Here is a 15,809-nt window from a genome sequence, read left to right as displayed (position 1 = left end):
TGTCCACCCCTGTGCTTGGCAGGGATCCCCACTCCATTCTGCTGTTTCAATAGCTGGAGCTCTACAGAACTTCTCGCTTTCCCCCCGCCTCGGCAGCAGGGAACCGGCGTCGGCTGGTGCTCCCTGGGGAAAAGGCCACCGCACGCACAGCTCCCCCCGTCCCCATGCGGTGGGGAGATTTACTGAGATCCAGGGACAGGAGACCAGGGAGGACACGTCCTCGTAGCTCCTTCCATGGGGCACTGCAGGTGTGCAGGAGCCACGCTCGGGAACAGCAACAGCCCAGCCATGGTGGCAACAGCGCTGGAACCGGAATGTGCATGGACACCATAGCTTGGGGCTTCTCCCCGGAACCTTCTGGTGCTCCCCGACCTTACTTTTATACCCCTGCCTTGTGGTGATGGCTGTACTGTACCTGCACACCCAGCCGCAAGGAGCTTTCACTCAAGATGATGCACAAATGGGAAAGTCACCTGTGTCACGCCCCCCAAAGTCACCCATGTCACCCCCCCGTGGGGACCCGCCTGGGCAGCGCCGGGGGCTGTTCGCTCTCTGCCAGCAAACACGGCCCGTCAGCCGCCACACCATGGGGAGCCCAACTGGCACCGGGGGGGCTGCACTGCTGGGGGGTCCCACGCTGCTGGGGGGTGTCCTGCACCACCGGGGGTCCCTGCACTGCTTGGGGGTCCTGCACCGCCGAGGGTCCCGCCATGGCCTGGAGGGCAGCACAGCGGCGGGCAGGGAGCTCTCACAGCCCGAGGGATGTCCCCCGGTGGGGGATGAGTTCAGGTGCCTGTCCGCGAGTGCCGCCCCCTGACACGACGGGTCCCCGTCCCGGGGCACCCAGCAGACCCCCGCGCTGTTTTCGGCCGCCGTCACCGCACCCCGTCCTCCCGGAGGGGCCGGGCTGGGCACGACAGAGGCGATAACGGCAGCCCCCCGCCTCTGGCCTCCTGGCTCCCGCCCTGCGCTGGCCACCCAGCGCCCCAACACCGGTGCCCCTTCCCCGGGGCCCCTCCGCCGCAGGTGCCCCCCCCCTCCCCGCCGGCAGGGGGCGCTCTGGGCGGGCGGGGAGGGCGGCGCCGCGCGGCGGGGGCGGAGCCGCCCCGGGACTGGCCGTGCCGCCGCCGGCGGGGCGGCAGGAAATGGAGGCGTGAGGGGCCGGGCGGGCCGGGGTTCCCCGCGCCGCAGGGCCGACCGCGGGCTCGCCCTCCCCGCACCGCCCCCGGCCGCCGCGGCCCGCCTCAGCCCGGCTCCGCCCCCGCCGCGGGGCCGGCATGTGAGGCTGCCCGGCGGCGCCGGCGCTTCCCTGCGCGGCTGGGCCGGCGCGGCCCCCGCACCGCTCCTCGCTGCCCGCGGGAGGGGAGGCCCGGCCCGGCCCTGCCGCCCCGCCGCGGAGCGGAGCGGTGGATGGGGCAGCGCGGCCGGCGGAGGGGACGATGCCGCGGAAGGAGCTGCCGCTGCCCGAGGGCTGGGAGGAGGCGCGGGACTACGACGGGAAGGTGTACTACATCGACCACGGCAGCCGCACCACCAGCTGGGTCGACCCCCGCGACAGGTGGGTGGCGGCGGCGGGGCCGGGAGCGGGGTGTGGGGGGGGGGGTGTGTCGCCGCCCCGGGGCCGCCTCTCCTGCCCTGGCCGGGCGGCGGGGCACGGCGGCGGTCGGAGGGGTGTCTGCTGCCCGACGCGGCCTCCCCTCGCCCCCGGGGTGCCCGGGCGGTAACTGCTGCCGGTCCCCGGCCTGGCTCGGCGGGAGGGGAGGGCAGGGTTCCCTTACGCGTGGCCCCGGCGGGGCACCTGCCGCCGCGGGGGAGGCGAGGGGTGCGGGGACATCAGCGAGGCTGTTTTGTCCTTCGCATCTTGCTGCCCAGCTGCGTTCCCCTCTCCGGGCATCTTGCAGACCTTGCATCCCACAGCGCTGGCATCAGCGCGGCCGGGGGAGCGGTGGGTGGCAGGGGCGGGCAGCCCCCCCGGGAGCGGCGGTGGCTCGGGGCGGTCGGGAGGGACCGGCGGAGCGGGGTCGGAGGGGGTGTTGGGGGGTCAGGGCCGTAGTGGCCCACCTCTGCAGGCAGCTCTGCGGCCTTGGCCAGCGTGGCCATTGGGGAGGTCGCTGGCTTCAGGGTGCATTTCTGGTGGCCGCCGTCTCCCTCCTGCTCCCCAGCAGTCTCCTCTTGTTCCTGCCGGCTCTGAGGAGCTCTTTCCCTGTACTGCTCACTTTAAAAGTGAGAGAAACAGAAAACAGCCTACTGTTCAAGATCCAGGTCGTTTTCCAAGCAATGCTCTGTCCTAGCACGTTCCAGCTCCATGCTTGCGGTGGTTACGGTGAGCCAGGGTATGGTAACTCAAGCATGCGGGAAGCTCAACTACTGGATGGCTGTTGAAATCAGAAATTTCCAAACTTCACATTTAATGCTCTGTTAGCTGAAGCTCCCAGACATACCAACTCAAAAATCTTGATGGGCTGTGAATTCCAACAATCTGAATACGTGGTTTGTCATGGATAAATTTTACACACTTCCACTGTCTGACAGTGAGTGTTACCCTTCTGTTGGGGCAGCTAGTGTAATTCCTGAATTTGTTTTCCTTTATTCTCCTTGCCCCAATGATCGGCTTCTTGAAGGGGCTCCCATTGTTGGCAGGATGTCAGTACTTTGCCTTCTCTCCAGTTCTGCTTTGATGGTTTTTTGTTAAGCATGGAAGTGAATGATTGTCCAATTTTACGAGATTTCAAGAAGTGTTCTGCATTCCAGGAATAATCCTTGTGTGTACCGTACACAAATGTAACCTGCTTCTGGCTGGGGGTTTGGAACGTGTTTTGAGGCTTCTCTTTTGTTAATGTGGTCAAGAAGAGCTAAAACACGATTGTTTCAAGGTGTGTTTCTTAACTGTCATAAGTCAATACAGGCTTAAGTTAGGAATGCTTTCCTGGCATCTTTATTTTGTAATGGAGAATGAAGCCAAGTGAGAAATGTAATAGGCCTGGTACTGGCTTATAAAAATTCTCATCTTTCCTTGGTTAGTGATTCAAACATGACAGAAAGGACTAAATGGGTGCCTTATTTACGCATGTGTACTGAGTGTTGCAGAAACATTACCTACTCACCGCTGTTAAGGGAGAATATTCAAACACGTACTGCTGAGTCGTATCATATGACATATTTGTTGTGCACATAGAAATACACCTAAATACACATGGCCCTGACGAGCTTTGCGTCTGAGTCACCTTCCAGTAGCGCTACCAAGGCAACAAGCTTTATGGGACACTCCCCCTGAAAATCCTCAAGGTTTTGAAGAGTTTATTGGTCCAACACTAGAGCAAGTGTGTGACACAACATTTACTCATCACCTGGGGGACCATGTGCTTGCGTAAGCTGAAGCCCTGCTCTGACATACAGGAAAGAAGTTTCTCTTTTGACTGATTACCGCTGTGTGAAAACCAGCTGATGGGGAATTTCTGATCAGCTCAAGTCAAAAGATGCCCTGTTCCCTGCAGTAGTGAACTTGGGTTTATGCACTGCTCATTGGACTTTAACAATGTATTTTGAGTTTAAATATTTAAAGTGTAGCCTTTTACAAGTCATCTTTAAAATTGCTGCAGCTGAGAGGTTGGTTTGTGTATTTACTACAGTGCTCTGTGTGGTGTGCTTACACATGCTGTCTTTTACCCAGAGAAAAGCAATTGATATTGGGAAACATGGCTGTAAAACTGCAAGTTTGAGGGCTGTGGAGAAAGATGCATGTGTTAGGGCTCACTCTGAACCCAGTTGCTAGTCAGTAGGACTGTACCTTTTTAATATTTATCAGTTTATTCAGGGAGCAACAACTGGTAGCTAAAGATAGGAAATGCAGATTTTTATACCTTCCCTAAATCTTTCATTCTAGCTTAATTTAGTGGAAATGAACATGAGCAGAGATACCATCTCGCTTCAGGGCATGGGCTTGCCCATTGTTTTTGTGACAGCAGTTGTGTGAGGTTTGTGGTTGTGCTGAGGTGGGTTTAATAGGCTGCTAGGGGAGCTGGCCTGGCTGGGGACACATGGGGGGTTGTAAGGCCAGCTGAGGTCCCACCTTGGACTGTATGAAGTCAAGAGCTAGTGAAGGCAGTGGGGCGTTTTCCAGCTCTCCTGTAATGCAGGACACCAGTCCTGCAGGTGGGCTGTTGGTAAGAGGGGCCATTAGACTTTGCCAGTGGGAAGTCACTGGCACCTGGTGGCATCTCATTCTTCTGTAAAGCTGACCTGAGTGATGCTTGATTGAAGCAACTGCACGTCAGAGCACTCTTATCTCTTACCTTTCAAGGGTATACTAGACTTCAGGGCAGTCCTGGAAAGCCTGTGGATGTTAAGAGCATTTTGGGAAATCATCTAAGGTTAAATAACCTGGAGAATTTTGTGACATAACCATTACTGTACCTGTGGGATGGTGTAGCAGAAAAGAATCAAGGTACCTTGTAAGCAAGAATGTTGGGTTAAAAAGCTGTACGGCAGTTCCAGTGACCAGGTGGGGGAAAACCCTGTGTTTTTCCTTGTGTAAAAGGAAGCTTATATAGCTATTTTTTTTGTAGGTTTGTTTGAAATCAGATAATTCAGGACTTGGATGGATACAGAGTAACAGGAGCTCAAACCTTTCTGAGCTAGGGGAAGAAATTTGTCATTCCTAGTTTTAAAAGCGAGCGTGATCTGTCAGGTATGTACCAGTACACACCATTTGGTACAATGTGCCAGAGAGCTGTCCCTGCTCTCTTAACACAGAGGGTGCGTCTGCACTGAGTTGCTATACTGATGACCGAACAGAAAATAAGAATGGTGTCTCAAAATGTTAGCACCAGGTGCTGTCCGTTGCTAAACATCAGTGGGAATCAGGATCTGTACCAACGGAGTCCACCGAATGAGACTTCTGCTTTCATCAGAAATGAGGGTTAGAGGTGGGTATCATGGTGTGCTCTCCTTGGATTCTTAACCAGGTTTAGGGGAACCTCTGCTCTCCGTCAAACCATCTTGGAAGAGGATAGATTTTTTTCATTTCTCCTTGCCTTTTCACTGAGAAGCTTCCTGGTTGCACTGAGGATTTGGAGATGCCTGATAACCTGTCCCACTCTCCAGTGTTTGTGGTCTCATACTCTTCCTGCTGGCATGGTGGTGTAAGCAGTTTTTTCTAGGTTATTTTGGATGGTGCTGACTGAACTTCTCATTTTACCCCTATTATTGGACTCCTGTTGAGAATGAAAGCTAGTGAAATAGCACTTCTAGCTTAAGTTTGGTGAAGCTGCTAAACAGCAGCAGATGTTTTCAATTTTGGGAGGCAGCAGTGCCTCAGCTGATGGCCCTTCATTTCTTGAAGGCTCTTACTGATGTAAAGGGTTGGAGACATTTATTAAATGAAAGCCCAGATTCTGCAGGTGCTCGCTGAAATCCCTTCCTGCTCCATATGGTGGTTTTTCCAGGCTGAACCTCCAAAGTAGAGCTTTGGTAAAGAGAATTGGGGAAGAGATTTGCCAAGGTTCAGGGCCAATATATGCCAATGTATGTGTTGTCACATGTAAAAAAACCTTGTGCATTTAAAATAGATATTTACTCAGGAAGATTCAGGTTTGCTGAGCCTGAGGATCTTACTGAAGAAAAGCAGGGCATGCCATATAGAGAGCACACTCATCCAGCCATGCCCCTCTAGGTCTGCCTTCTAGGCTTGATGCGAAATACTGCAGGGTATTTTGTCTCCTCTGCATTATTCTGATCTCAAAGCTTTTCATCCCCAGTCTGCTCTGCACACTTGATCTACAGACTTCTTGCGTTAAAGATTTAGAAATGTGAGCATCATGCTCAAATCTTATATGTAACTGTCCACTACTTGGATTACTTGCCTATAGCATAACAGTAATCACTGCAATAAGGCTAAATATAGCTAACTTAAATGTGGGCATTCTCCAAAATATAAGGGCTAGAAGAAGGGAGGGCAATGAAAAGCAGCAAGAATAAAAGGAGCTGTGCTTTCCTGTAGGTGAAAATCAGTAAGCATAAGGAGAAGAGAGAAAAATTCTCAAAGATGGAACATTTCTCTTCCCCAGGTTTTTCTTTCATCCCTGGCAGCAGCGTAGGTCGTGCAGCTGAAGGCTGCTAGTGCGATGCCTCCTGTTGCCTCTCTTTACTGATAGCTACCCAAACACCCTGTCATATCTATGTGAATCTGCTGCTTTCTGTATGTACATTCCCCAAAATAGCTAATTATTTTATAAAGAACAGGCGGTTCAGCATGTGCCCTAAGAAACCGTTGATGAGTACAGAAGGGAGTGACAGAAATGGGGTCTTCCTAGTCATCTAAGTGCCATCTCTGGGAACAGGTGTCTTAATGTGTAGTACTTGTGCTGTTCTTACAAATTTTTTTCCACAGCGAATGAAGATTAATTGGTTTATCTAAGTGCTAATACATAGGGAGACAAGGACAGCAAGTAAGATTATTGTGACACTTGAATTTTTGAAATTTATTAATATCAAGAGTCTTCCAAGAGGAATTAACACATGCTGTATCTGTAGTTGGAAGAAGTGGATTGGAGCTGAAATCAATCAGACCTCTTCAGTTATGGAAAATTGAACTTTGTTGTTTTTTGTTGTCTTTTTTCCCCCCCGAGACTCCCCAGGCAAACCCTGTGGAGGGATGTATTGATTTCTTTGGAGGCTGCAGGGGCTGCTTGGCAGAACCGGTGGGCTTCCTGGCTTGTGTGAACTCACTTCCAGCTGGGGAGGGCAGCTGGGAACAACAGGTATGATGCTGTAACAAGGGCATCACTGCTAAAGGTGTGGTACGCACACGTGTATAGTGGCAGAGGATGTTGGCAGTGACTTTAGAGCTACTAAAAGCATTATTTTTATCTTACTTCCCTATGGAACATGAAAAAAAAAAGGAGAATGTGAAGTTTTGTTCAGCTCAGCGGCTTTTTAATGCATCTTGGGGAATTCCAAGTCTTAAAAGATCAGAATTGCTTTTGAAGGAATTTCTGTAAATCGTGTTGTTTAGAAATATGTAGGCTGAGCTTCATCTTCTGTTCTGGCAAGGTCATCTTGCTCACAAGATCAGTCCTTTAATTTTGCCTCAAAGACTGATGGCTTGTGAAGTTAGTGACACTGCCACGGACCAAAAACTTAGTTGGCAAGGGGATCAACAATTTCATCCCCATGTAGGTCGTTTATTTTCATATCAAAGTAGTTCTCTTGATTTCCATCCAGTGGAATGGCAGAAAATGGGCTAGTAAATCCCAGAAGATGTGGGTATGGCAGGTGAGAGGTGGCTGCTGTGTTGGTCACCTGGGGCAGGTGCTCGGTGATGCTGCTGATGGGGCACCTCAAGCTGCTGCTGCCACCGGAGTTAAATTCTTTATCACTGCAGGGAGCAAGGTCCAGAAACTGTTCTGGCTGAGGAATGTTATTTTACTGTCTGGGTTTATTTTACAGAAACAGTTGATCCAGGTGGTGTATGCCTGTGCAGAATCTTGTGCTGGCATAGCCAGGGCTGAGCAGCAGGGTAGGAGGTGTGGGAGTGGAGCTGGCTCTGGGGGCAACTGGGGAATGCTGCCGAGGATGCACTTGTGAAACTCTCCCCATGCACTTGACCCAGTCAGGCTCTCTGCCGGCCCAGCTGAGGAGGTGTTCCCAGAGCTGGAGGTGCTTAGCTTTTCCCTGTGATTTCTGACAGTTTTACAGGGAGAGTAGATGATTTTCACTTGCTGGAGCCCAGCAGCGGGGCAGAGCATCTCCTAAAGGTGTCATTTGCACTGGTGTCTTCATAGCTAGCACAGTAATGGGAAGATGAGTTTGCAGCAAATTTTTCCATGTCTGAATCTGATTTAAATTCCTCTGCTTGTGCCAGAAAACTTATTGGAAAATACGGGAAGACTTGTCCAAAAAAGTTTAATGAAATAACGTGTACAGAAAGAAATTATGTGTGCTAGGTGGCTGAGGGTGCTCCTGTCACTGACCTGGCACACACCATTTTTGGACTGGGATCTTATCTCAGTTACTGGAGGGATCTATTAGTAAATGATTGATTCGTATTCTGTGCTCCTGAAGGTGACTGCGTGCTGGCAAGGCCAGCCTTGTGCTCTGCTCAGCATGCTGAGGAGCCTCGCTGCCCCACAACGCCTTCCTGCACGTGCTATGGAGGCTCTGCTGACCTCGCTTTCTGCCAGGATTGAAATATTCTGGGCTTGACTTGACACTCGCTTGTGTCGAGTATGGGACAACTTCAAGTCTTTCCCAAAGAGGGGGAGAGATGGCGCAGCCGCCTTGGGAAGGCCTTGCTGATGTTCTCCCTGTGGAGGGTCTGGCTGCCTGAACCTGGTGGCCTTGAGTGCCCCACCAGCAAGGCAAGTGTTAGCTGGAAGAAATAAATGAATAAAAGGGGGTGGCAGCAGCTAGGCAAAGTCAGGTGGAGGTACGTAAACTAGTGCACATCTATGAGAGCTATGTAGATTGACCACTTCCTTGGAGAGATACTTTTTATGCTGGCTGGTTGCCATTCATGAGACCTGTTTAGTAAGGTTACGTGCTTTGCTTGTGGTAATGAAGACTTAGCTTGAACTGCTCAAATAAAACCCAGAGTTCTTGTTCACAAAGCCTAAGGTTACCGCTCCCCCCTCCCTTTTAAGCTACATGCATAGATAATTGGCTGAACAAACAACAGACAAAACTGCTCCCAATAGAATAATAACTGCTTTTCACTGCCACTCATCCAGTCAAGTGACATCTGGAAGACTCTCTGGATAGTCACAGGAGGTTTGGTGTGTAACAGGAAGATGCGAAGAAGCCAAATCCTACAGCTGTCAGCGTTCTCTGTTTTTTCATGCTTTTGGATGGGTTCTGCTGGCTTGGTTTGTTCTCTGTTTATGCTGGTGCTTACGGCTTCCACCCCAGCCACGATGTTCTGCAACATAAGTACCCAACACATTTAAAAAGCAGATGAATTGCTTTCTCAATCTTATAGAGGTACTGTGGGGATTAATTAGTTCTGATAAAGTGCTTTCTGGCTGGGATGTCAAGCTGATGTTTCAGGACTAATGGTACTGTTCAGTGAAACTATTTAGTTCTCCTCAAATGCCTAATCACTGTTTTAGAAGAATTTACTCTGTGGAGGAAATCTTTATTGATTTAAAGCATGCAATAAACAGTATTGATTTGCAAGAGGCAGCCATTCATATCTGCTCTATGCAGAGTTGAGATGTAAGGTGGTCACATAACTATTTTGAACCAAAATGTAAGTGAAACTATTGCTTAAATGACCTTGCAACAACTTGCAAATTTCTCATGTGTGACTTACAACTGCCTTAATAGCTTTGTACTCAGAACAAGGGTGGTCCCATGCTAAGGAGAGGGCTCTCTGCTATTTCATCCCTCACCACCCTACCACAGGGAGGATGGCCTGCAGTGGAACAGCAGCGGCCAAAGTAATCTTCTGGACGCTTAGAACAGCACAGGAAAACGTAGGTAGCCCCAGAACTGCTCTATAAAGCTGTGCTCTGGATAACTTTGCCATTAATTTTGCTTGTCCCAGGCACAACTTTTGATTTCATGTGGCAGCTGAGCCTCTGTGAGTGCTACAAGACATGCTGTTGGCCCAGCTGTGCAGGCTGTCCCCTTGCCCATGCAGCCTCCGAGCTCCAACCTCGAGCGCATGAATCCTGTGGGACGCCCTTTGAGGGACTCAGGCAGGTTGCCACCATGGATTGGCAGCAGCAATCTGTTGGACGGTGGCATCTAACCCCTGAGTGAATGGGAAGAGTCATCTCACTGACAGCGTCATCCTGGACACTTGGAAGTTCTTGTAGTCACATAACTATGAAAGCTTGAGTATGTTTTTTGAGCTGCTTATCCAAATTATCTCAAAGGGAATTTGGGTGGAGATGATAATGTAGAGTATTTGACTGCATCACGTGTTGTGCAGCTCTGCAAATTATCTAGTCTGTTTTCCTGGGAAGCCTCTGGGGCTGGTGGCCTGTCTTGGGTGGTGATGGGTCAGCCAGATTAGGCATTTGTCTTTTCTTACGTCACTAGTAAGTATTTTACACTGCTAGATCTAAGCATCAAAGTTAAACGATCTGTTGCCTTGATGGGACACTGATTATTTAATTTTTACCTGGACACATACATAGAAGGCTTTAGGCTGTTTAACAGCTAGTTCTCAAAGTAAGTTTTCCAATATTCTAGACATGAACTTGTCTGGTAAAGAGATCTTCTTACAGTCCTTGGTGAGTGTTATTCTGTCTTATTTTAACTGATGTATGTAGGAAAGTGAAATGTCACGGCTGCTACCATGTCCCATGGCTTTCTGGGGCACCAAGGTTTTGCAAGATGTATTAGACTTTAACTTTCCTATTTTTTGCTTTTCAAATTTGAATGTAGAAGCTTCCAGATTTAACTTAAATCTAGTCTTAAATGCAGATATCAATGTGATATTTTTTCAGTTGATATGGTCTATAATTCCATATAAAGGTAGATATATTGTCATATGTCATCTGTTAATTATTCATAGACTATTGTATAGCACTTAGTTTCTCATGCAATTGGCTCACTAGTAATTCAATTTAGAAGGTATCTGCCATCATGGTCTTTACAGGATGCTAAGGAAAGCATAACCTGAATGTAAATACTTTCTTAAAGCACATGTTGTTTGCTTGCTTGATCTCTTACACTCCTTGGGCAGTACTCCTCACTTACTTTTTAAGATTTATTTTTAGGAGAAGAATGTGTGGGTGGAAAGGGAGGTGTATGTGGCTGAGGAACCTGGCTTGGCCATTTGCAAAAGGGTCAGTTGCATAGATAGAAATCTCAGTTTGCAAAGACAAATTTGCAACTGAACTGGTGTTTTCACACATCCTTTGTAAATGCCACTTTTATCCCTAAAGCAAATGTTCTGTGTTGAATTTTCTCATCTTTATTCTCTATTTGCCCAGTAGTCTGCAGCTAATACCCCATAGTGCTTCCTGATTTGTTTTCTATCTGCTTCCCAGACGCAGGCTCCAGCAGTTTTGGATGTTAGTTATGACAAGTTGTGTTGCATCTTCAGTAGCTCAGATGGGCTGGTGATGCTTCCTAGCATGGTCACTATGGATCAGGTGCTGTGGTGGGTCTTCCTCCCCATGGGGAAAAGATCCCTCGATTATTGGAGGAAGACATGACGGCAGCTGAACATGCTGTGGTTCACAGTCCGGTTTTGATGTGTGAACAGGCCATGACTATTTGGGGGTGGGAGGACTTGGTCTTGTGTCAGGCCGTGTCCCATCATGTCTCTGTGACTGCTGCCAGAGCCCTTGTGCTCCCTATCGCAGGGCAGCAAGATGCAGGCTGGGACTCGATGGCTGCTCCCGTTTTCTGAGCAGAGCCAAGTGAGACCAGGTCATTGGAAGAGGAAGGCAGCTGGTGCAGTTAACTCCTCGGTGTGTAGTGCTTTGCTGTGTAGTAACGAAAACGAGAACAATCCAAGTGGTAATTCACACCTGTAATCGTTCTGCTTGGAAACCTGCTCATGACACTGGCTTCTGATGGAGTGCTGTGTGTTGGTAAGTGTTTCTTTGCAATCTTTGCAATCAGATTTATTACAGAATAGATTTGCAGATAACCTAAATCAAATCATTTTAACGGTGACCTTTAAAGGCATTATTGTCTGAGTTCCTTCCCTGGAGTAGCTGGGCAAATGTATGGTCACACCTCTCTGGATGACAGTAGTGCCTCTCACCAAATGTTTTGTTGAAGACAGGCTGAAATGCTGCTTTTATCCAGGGGCTTTGTGACCGGTGTAGATACCTGATGAAAGGTGTAGGGAATAATGGAGTTATGTCAGTGTGAATTAAAGATTTTATAATAATATCTTTATGTTGCTTCCTAGATGCTTATGTAGGGTTTAATTCCCCTTAGCTGGTGTCTTTGCGGTCCAAGGCAATCTATTGACCTGTCATCTCATGCCTTTGTGTCCCCAGCTCTGATGCTCAGAGCACTCCTTTTTCCAGTGGTTGTTGCTCCAACATTCTCTCGCACAAGCTGTGTAACGCTGTTGCTTAGTGCTCTTATGGCTGTGCTTACAGGGTCTTTAAAGCCTTTCATAAAGTAAGCATTTTGCCTGATGGGAGAAGGAGGCTTACAAAGTTTTTAAAAAAAAAAAAAGGGCAAGAAGAAATACACTGTAGATAATAGATTCCAAAAATGCAGATTTGTTTAAGCAACTCCTTAAAAAGAAGGGAGGGAGTAAGGAATTGAAGATTAAAACCTGTGTTTATATACATGTAGAAGCTGGAGGCAAAGCAATCCATTCATAAATATACAATAGGATTTATGTCATGGTGAGAAGTGCTACATGCATATTCATGTGTAATTTGCAAATCCTTTAGCGATTAAATACTTTACTCTAAACTCTAGAACTAAATAACCTTCTTGTTGAAATGAGATGTCCAAAGGCTCTAATGCTTCTCCAGTGAAGGGGAAAGGCTGGGTGGTGTAATAGATCTGATACTCTAATTTTCACTCTATTAAAAGATTTTTTGATGTTCTCTGGGCATTATTTTATTAGGATAATCAGTAAGTCTTGAACAAAACACGAGAAGCAGAGACTTGCGAGAAATATTGTAAAGCTTATCATGCTAAGAAAAACAAATAGACTTGGAAACTTGTTAGGATGTTTTTCTCAACTGATTTTAATGTCAAATACCTTTGTCTAAACTTTCATATCTTGTAGGTAAGGGAAGAAGCAGATGAGTAATAGAGCTTGGAGTGCCGATGTCTGGATGAAGTAGCCTTTGTACAATTGAAGTGAATTGCCTTTAAAGGTTGTAGTCTCAGTTCTTCATATAACAAAAATAAAGAAGAAAATGGATAAAGTATATGCCTTTAACATCATGAGTGGGGAAAAGTACTGCTGTAGAATAACTGTTTCCCGCAGCTTGGGTTGTTATGGCCGGTGAGTGCTCTGTGAGACGCAGAGTTTCTGTGTAGGGTGGGGTGACATGACTGGCTTGTCTTGCCCTTCTGTCTTTGGACTAAATGATACTTTGCAAATGGGACAGCAACTGACAGGCATCCTGCTGAAAAAACAGAGTTCAGCATATGCCTCTAATACTGCTGTGATAAGATAAGTTTGGGACTTGTCATACAGTTGTGTTATATGCTCTGTGGCTGCCCTCGCCTCCCTGGGGGTCCTTTCGCAGCTGGAAGTGATCTCTCCAGGTTCACCAGCTGCTTTGCTTGTGCAGCAGACTGGTGGCCAGGAAGCACTGGACTTCTGTGATGGCAAGTGTTCCTGTATTACTATGATTAATTTTTTTGGATTAAAGTTCTTCTCAGTTCTTAAAACTGGAGCTAAGCACGTTCAGTTACATCAATGTAAATACCCTCTTACCTGTTGGGAAAGCTGTGGTTTATTCTTTTATCTGGACCATTACACAGTGTCGCTTACTTGCACTCCGCTGATATTCTGGAATTGCTCCTTTTTGTAGCTTTATGAGCTCTTTCTCCTTTGTGCATCAGGTTTGTGTTGGGAAGAATATAAAGTACGTTCACGCTGGAAGGTAAAAGCAGCAAAGTTCTCGTGTTCTTTCCTCCCTGCTGAGGTTAGTCCCTCTTGGAAGGTGGTGTCTGATTTAGCTTTCCTGCTCCTGTTTTGTAACAGCCTGCTGCTGGGATGCTTTGATTTGACTGAGCAAGAAAACAGGGCACTGCACTCAATTCACTAAGGACTATATATGCATTTTTCTGGCTGGCACAGGTGTAACAAATTGCCCCTTTAGTCCTGTTTACTTGTTTTTCTCATTCGGTCACAGGTAGGGTCTGCTCCTTGATGATGAGAGAAGAGCCCTGGATTCCCTGTTGCTGTCTTGTGTTGTGATCAGGGAGGCATGTGGCAGAGGTGATGTCCCTTTGGTGCCTGGGGGCTCTGCTGTACAAAGCTGTACTTGGGTTGATTTGAAGTAGTGTTTCCAGGTAACTGAAAAGTTGTTGCTTTTACAATGAGCACTGAGAATTTGTTATTGTCTGCCGTGTCGGAGCTTCAGTGTGTCTGGCCTGGTGGCTGGTCACGTAAGGGGATGGAAACGCAGCACTGGGTACTTGAAGAATATGAATTAGTTTAGTTCCGTAGAAAGGACAAAGTTGGGGTAACCGAACTCTGTCCTTCTTAGGCTGAACCCTGAGTGGGTGACTTCCTGGCTTTATATGGTGGACACTTAGTGGTTCAGGTGCAGACGGGAATGGCTGATGTGTGGGGTGGGATGTTTCAGATTACTGTGAGGCTGGATGAGCTGGTTTTATGCCAGTATTTTGTATTATATATTAATAAGGAAAAATAGAAGGGTTTAATTTATTAACAAACCTATTTTTTATAATGAGGGCTGCTTACGAAGAGGCTGGATGGGATGTGAATTTGATTCCCTCCCCCATTTTAGTAACCATAAGTGACTGCCTCTGGATCCATCTCAGAAGAGCACAGTGAATCATTGCTTACAGTATTGTGACCACTTGTACATTTGCTGGTGGAAAAAGTAAGAACCTTTGCCCTAGAGCTTGGTTGTGGCTGGAGTGCATCATTTAGTCTTGCCCTCTCGTGCTGCTGTGGGCCTGAGCACAAGCCCCACTGTTGGGGCTGGAGCGGGTTGAGGAACAACTGAGCCTTCTGGCCATGGGTGGTAGCCATTACTCCAGCCCTAGTGCCCATCCGTCTCCTCACTGAGGTCGCTGGCACATGGAAAACTGCTACCTCTTTTTCTGGGCATCATTGCTGCTGCTGCAGTAAGTTGGAATGTCCCAAGGGACTGTCTTTAACAGCAGTGACCTGCTGGGTGGCAGCCACCTTCCTGCGAAACACAGTTCCTCTGGAAGTCACAGCTTGCTCCTGAGCCGCAGTCAGTGTGGTTGTGCTGTGCTTGCCTGGCACCACGGGTGGCAAGCATGGGTTCAGCGAGGCAGCCCTGTCACTTATAGTCTGTCTTTCAAAGCAGACAGCTTAAATATCAGATTGATGCTTTCTCAGTGCTGCGCCGTGGGCTGTAATTCCATCTGCTGCGACACTGTGAAGGTGACATCTAAAAAGGTTTGTGCTTCTTTCTGGATCTCCTCCCTGTATCTTCTGCATGCATAACGGGAGGCACCAGTTTACCTGCATGTTGGCCTCGCTCAGCGTGTGGTTGCTCGGGAGCCTAGCAAAGCACTCAACATTATTCTCTGAAATGCTGTTAGAGAGAATTTCCATGTCATGTTTCATTCATCTCAAGCCCTGCAGTTTCTGCAATATTGCTGTCCTTTGTCTTCTCTGGTGTGGAACAGCAGCAGCATCTGTTTATGCCATTGATTTGGCAATTATTAGAAGGACATTGAATAAAGGGCATTATTAATGGGAGGAGGAGTGTTCAAAGACCTCTGCCAGTGAGGTCTGTGTTTTCAGTAGTTCTGCAGATTCATCACTGATTTTGGAACTTGATAGCAAGTTGGTTCTCTGGATCAGTCTGTAGGTTATCTTAAAGACACTAGGCAGGGGCAAGAGGAGTATTTTGTGTGTTGGAGAATTTCAGTGTGGTCTTTGCAGATGAGCTGACCTGTGGATAATGATTTTTTTAGCTGAGCTGATAGGAGTACATTAATATACATGTTGAGAATTCTGCATTGATGGTGTAGATTGGCATTTGGGTAGAAATGAATAAAATGAATAATACAGTGAAACTATTTGCTGAAAATGCTGGCATGGGAGTTGCATTTCATTCAGGTGCTGATGGTGAAGTAGTACTCAGTTAAGCAGCAAATTTCAAACCCGTGAGCTCTCGTGATGGCTTGCTTAAGATCAG

At 48.0% G+C, this 15,809-nt stretch overlaps 1 protein-coding gene across 1 annotated transcript in view; it reads left to right on the top strand.

Moving 5' to 3' along the window:
• The first annotated feature begins 1,439 nt into the window (after positions 1–1,439).
• WWC1 (WW and C2 domain containing 1) overlaps positions 1,440–15,809 on the top strand; it is a 70,176-nt gene continuing 55,806 nt past the window's right edge. The window contains exon 1 of the mRNA XM_074155735.1: positions 1,440–1,558. Within this exon, the coding sequence (XP_074011836.1) occupies positions 1,440–1,558 (119 nt within the window). The remainder of the gene's footprint in view (positions 1,559–15,809) is intronic.

Source organism: Numenius arquata, chromosome 11 (genome assembly GCF_964106895.1).
Source record: "Numenius arquata chromosome 11, bNumArq3.hap1.1, whole genome shotgun sequence".
Lineage (NCBI taxonomy): Eukaryota > Metazoa > Chordata > Aves > Charadriiformes > Scolopacidae > Numenius > Numenius arquata.
This window is presented reverse-complemented; position numbering and strand designations above follow the sequence as displayed.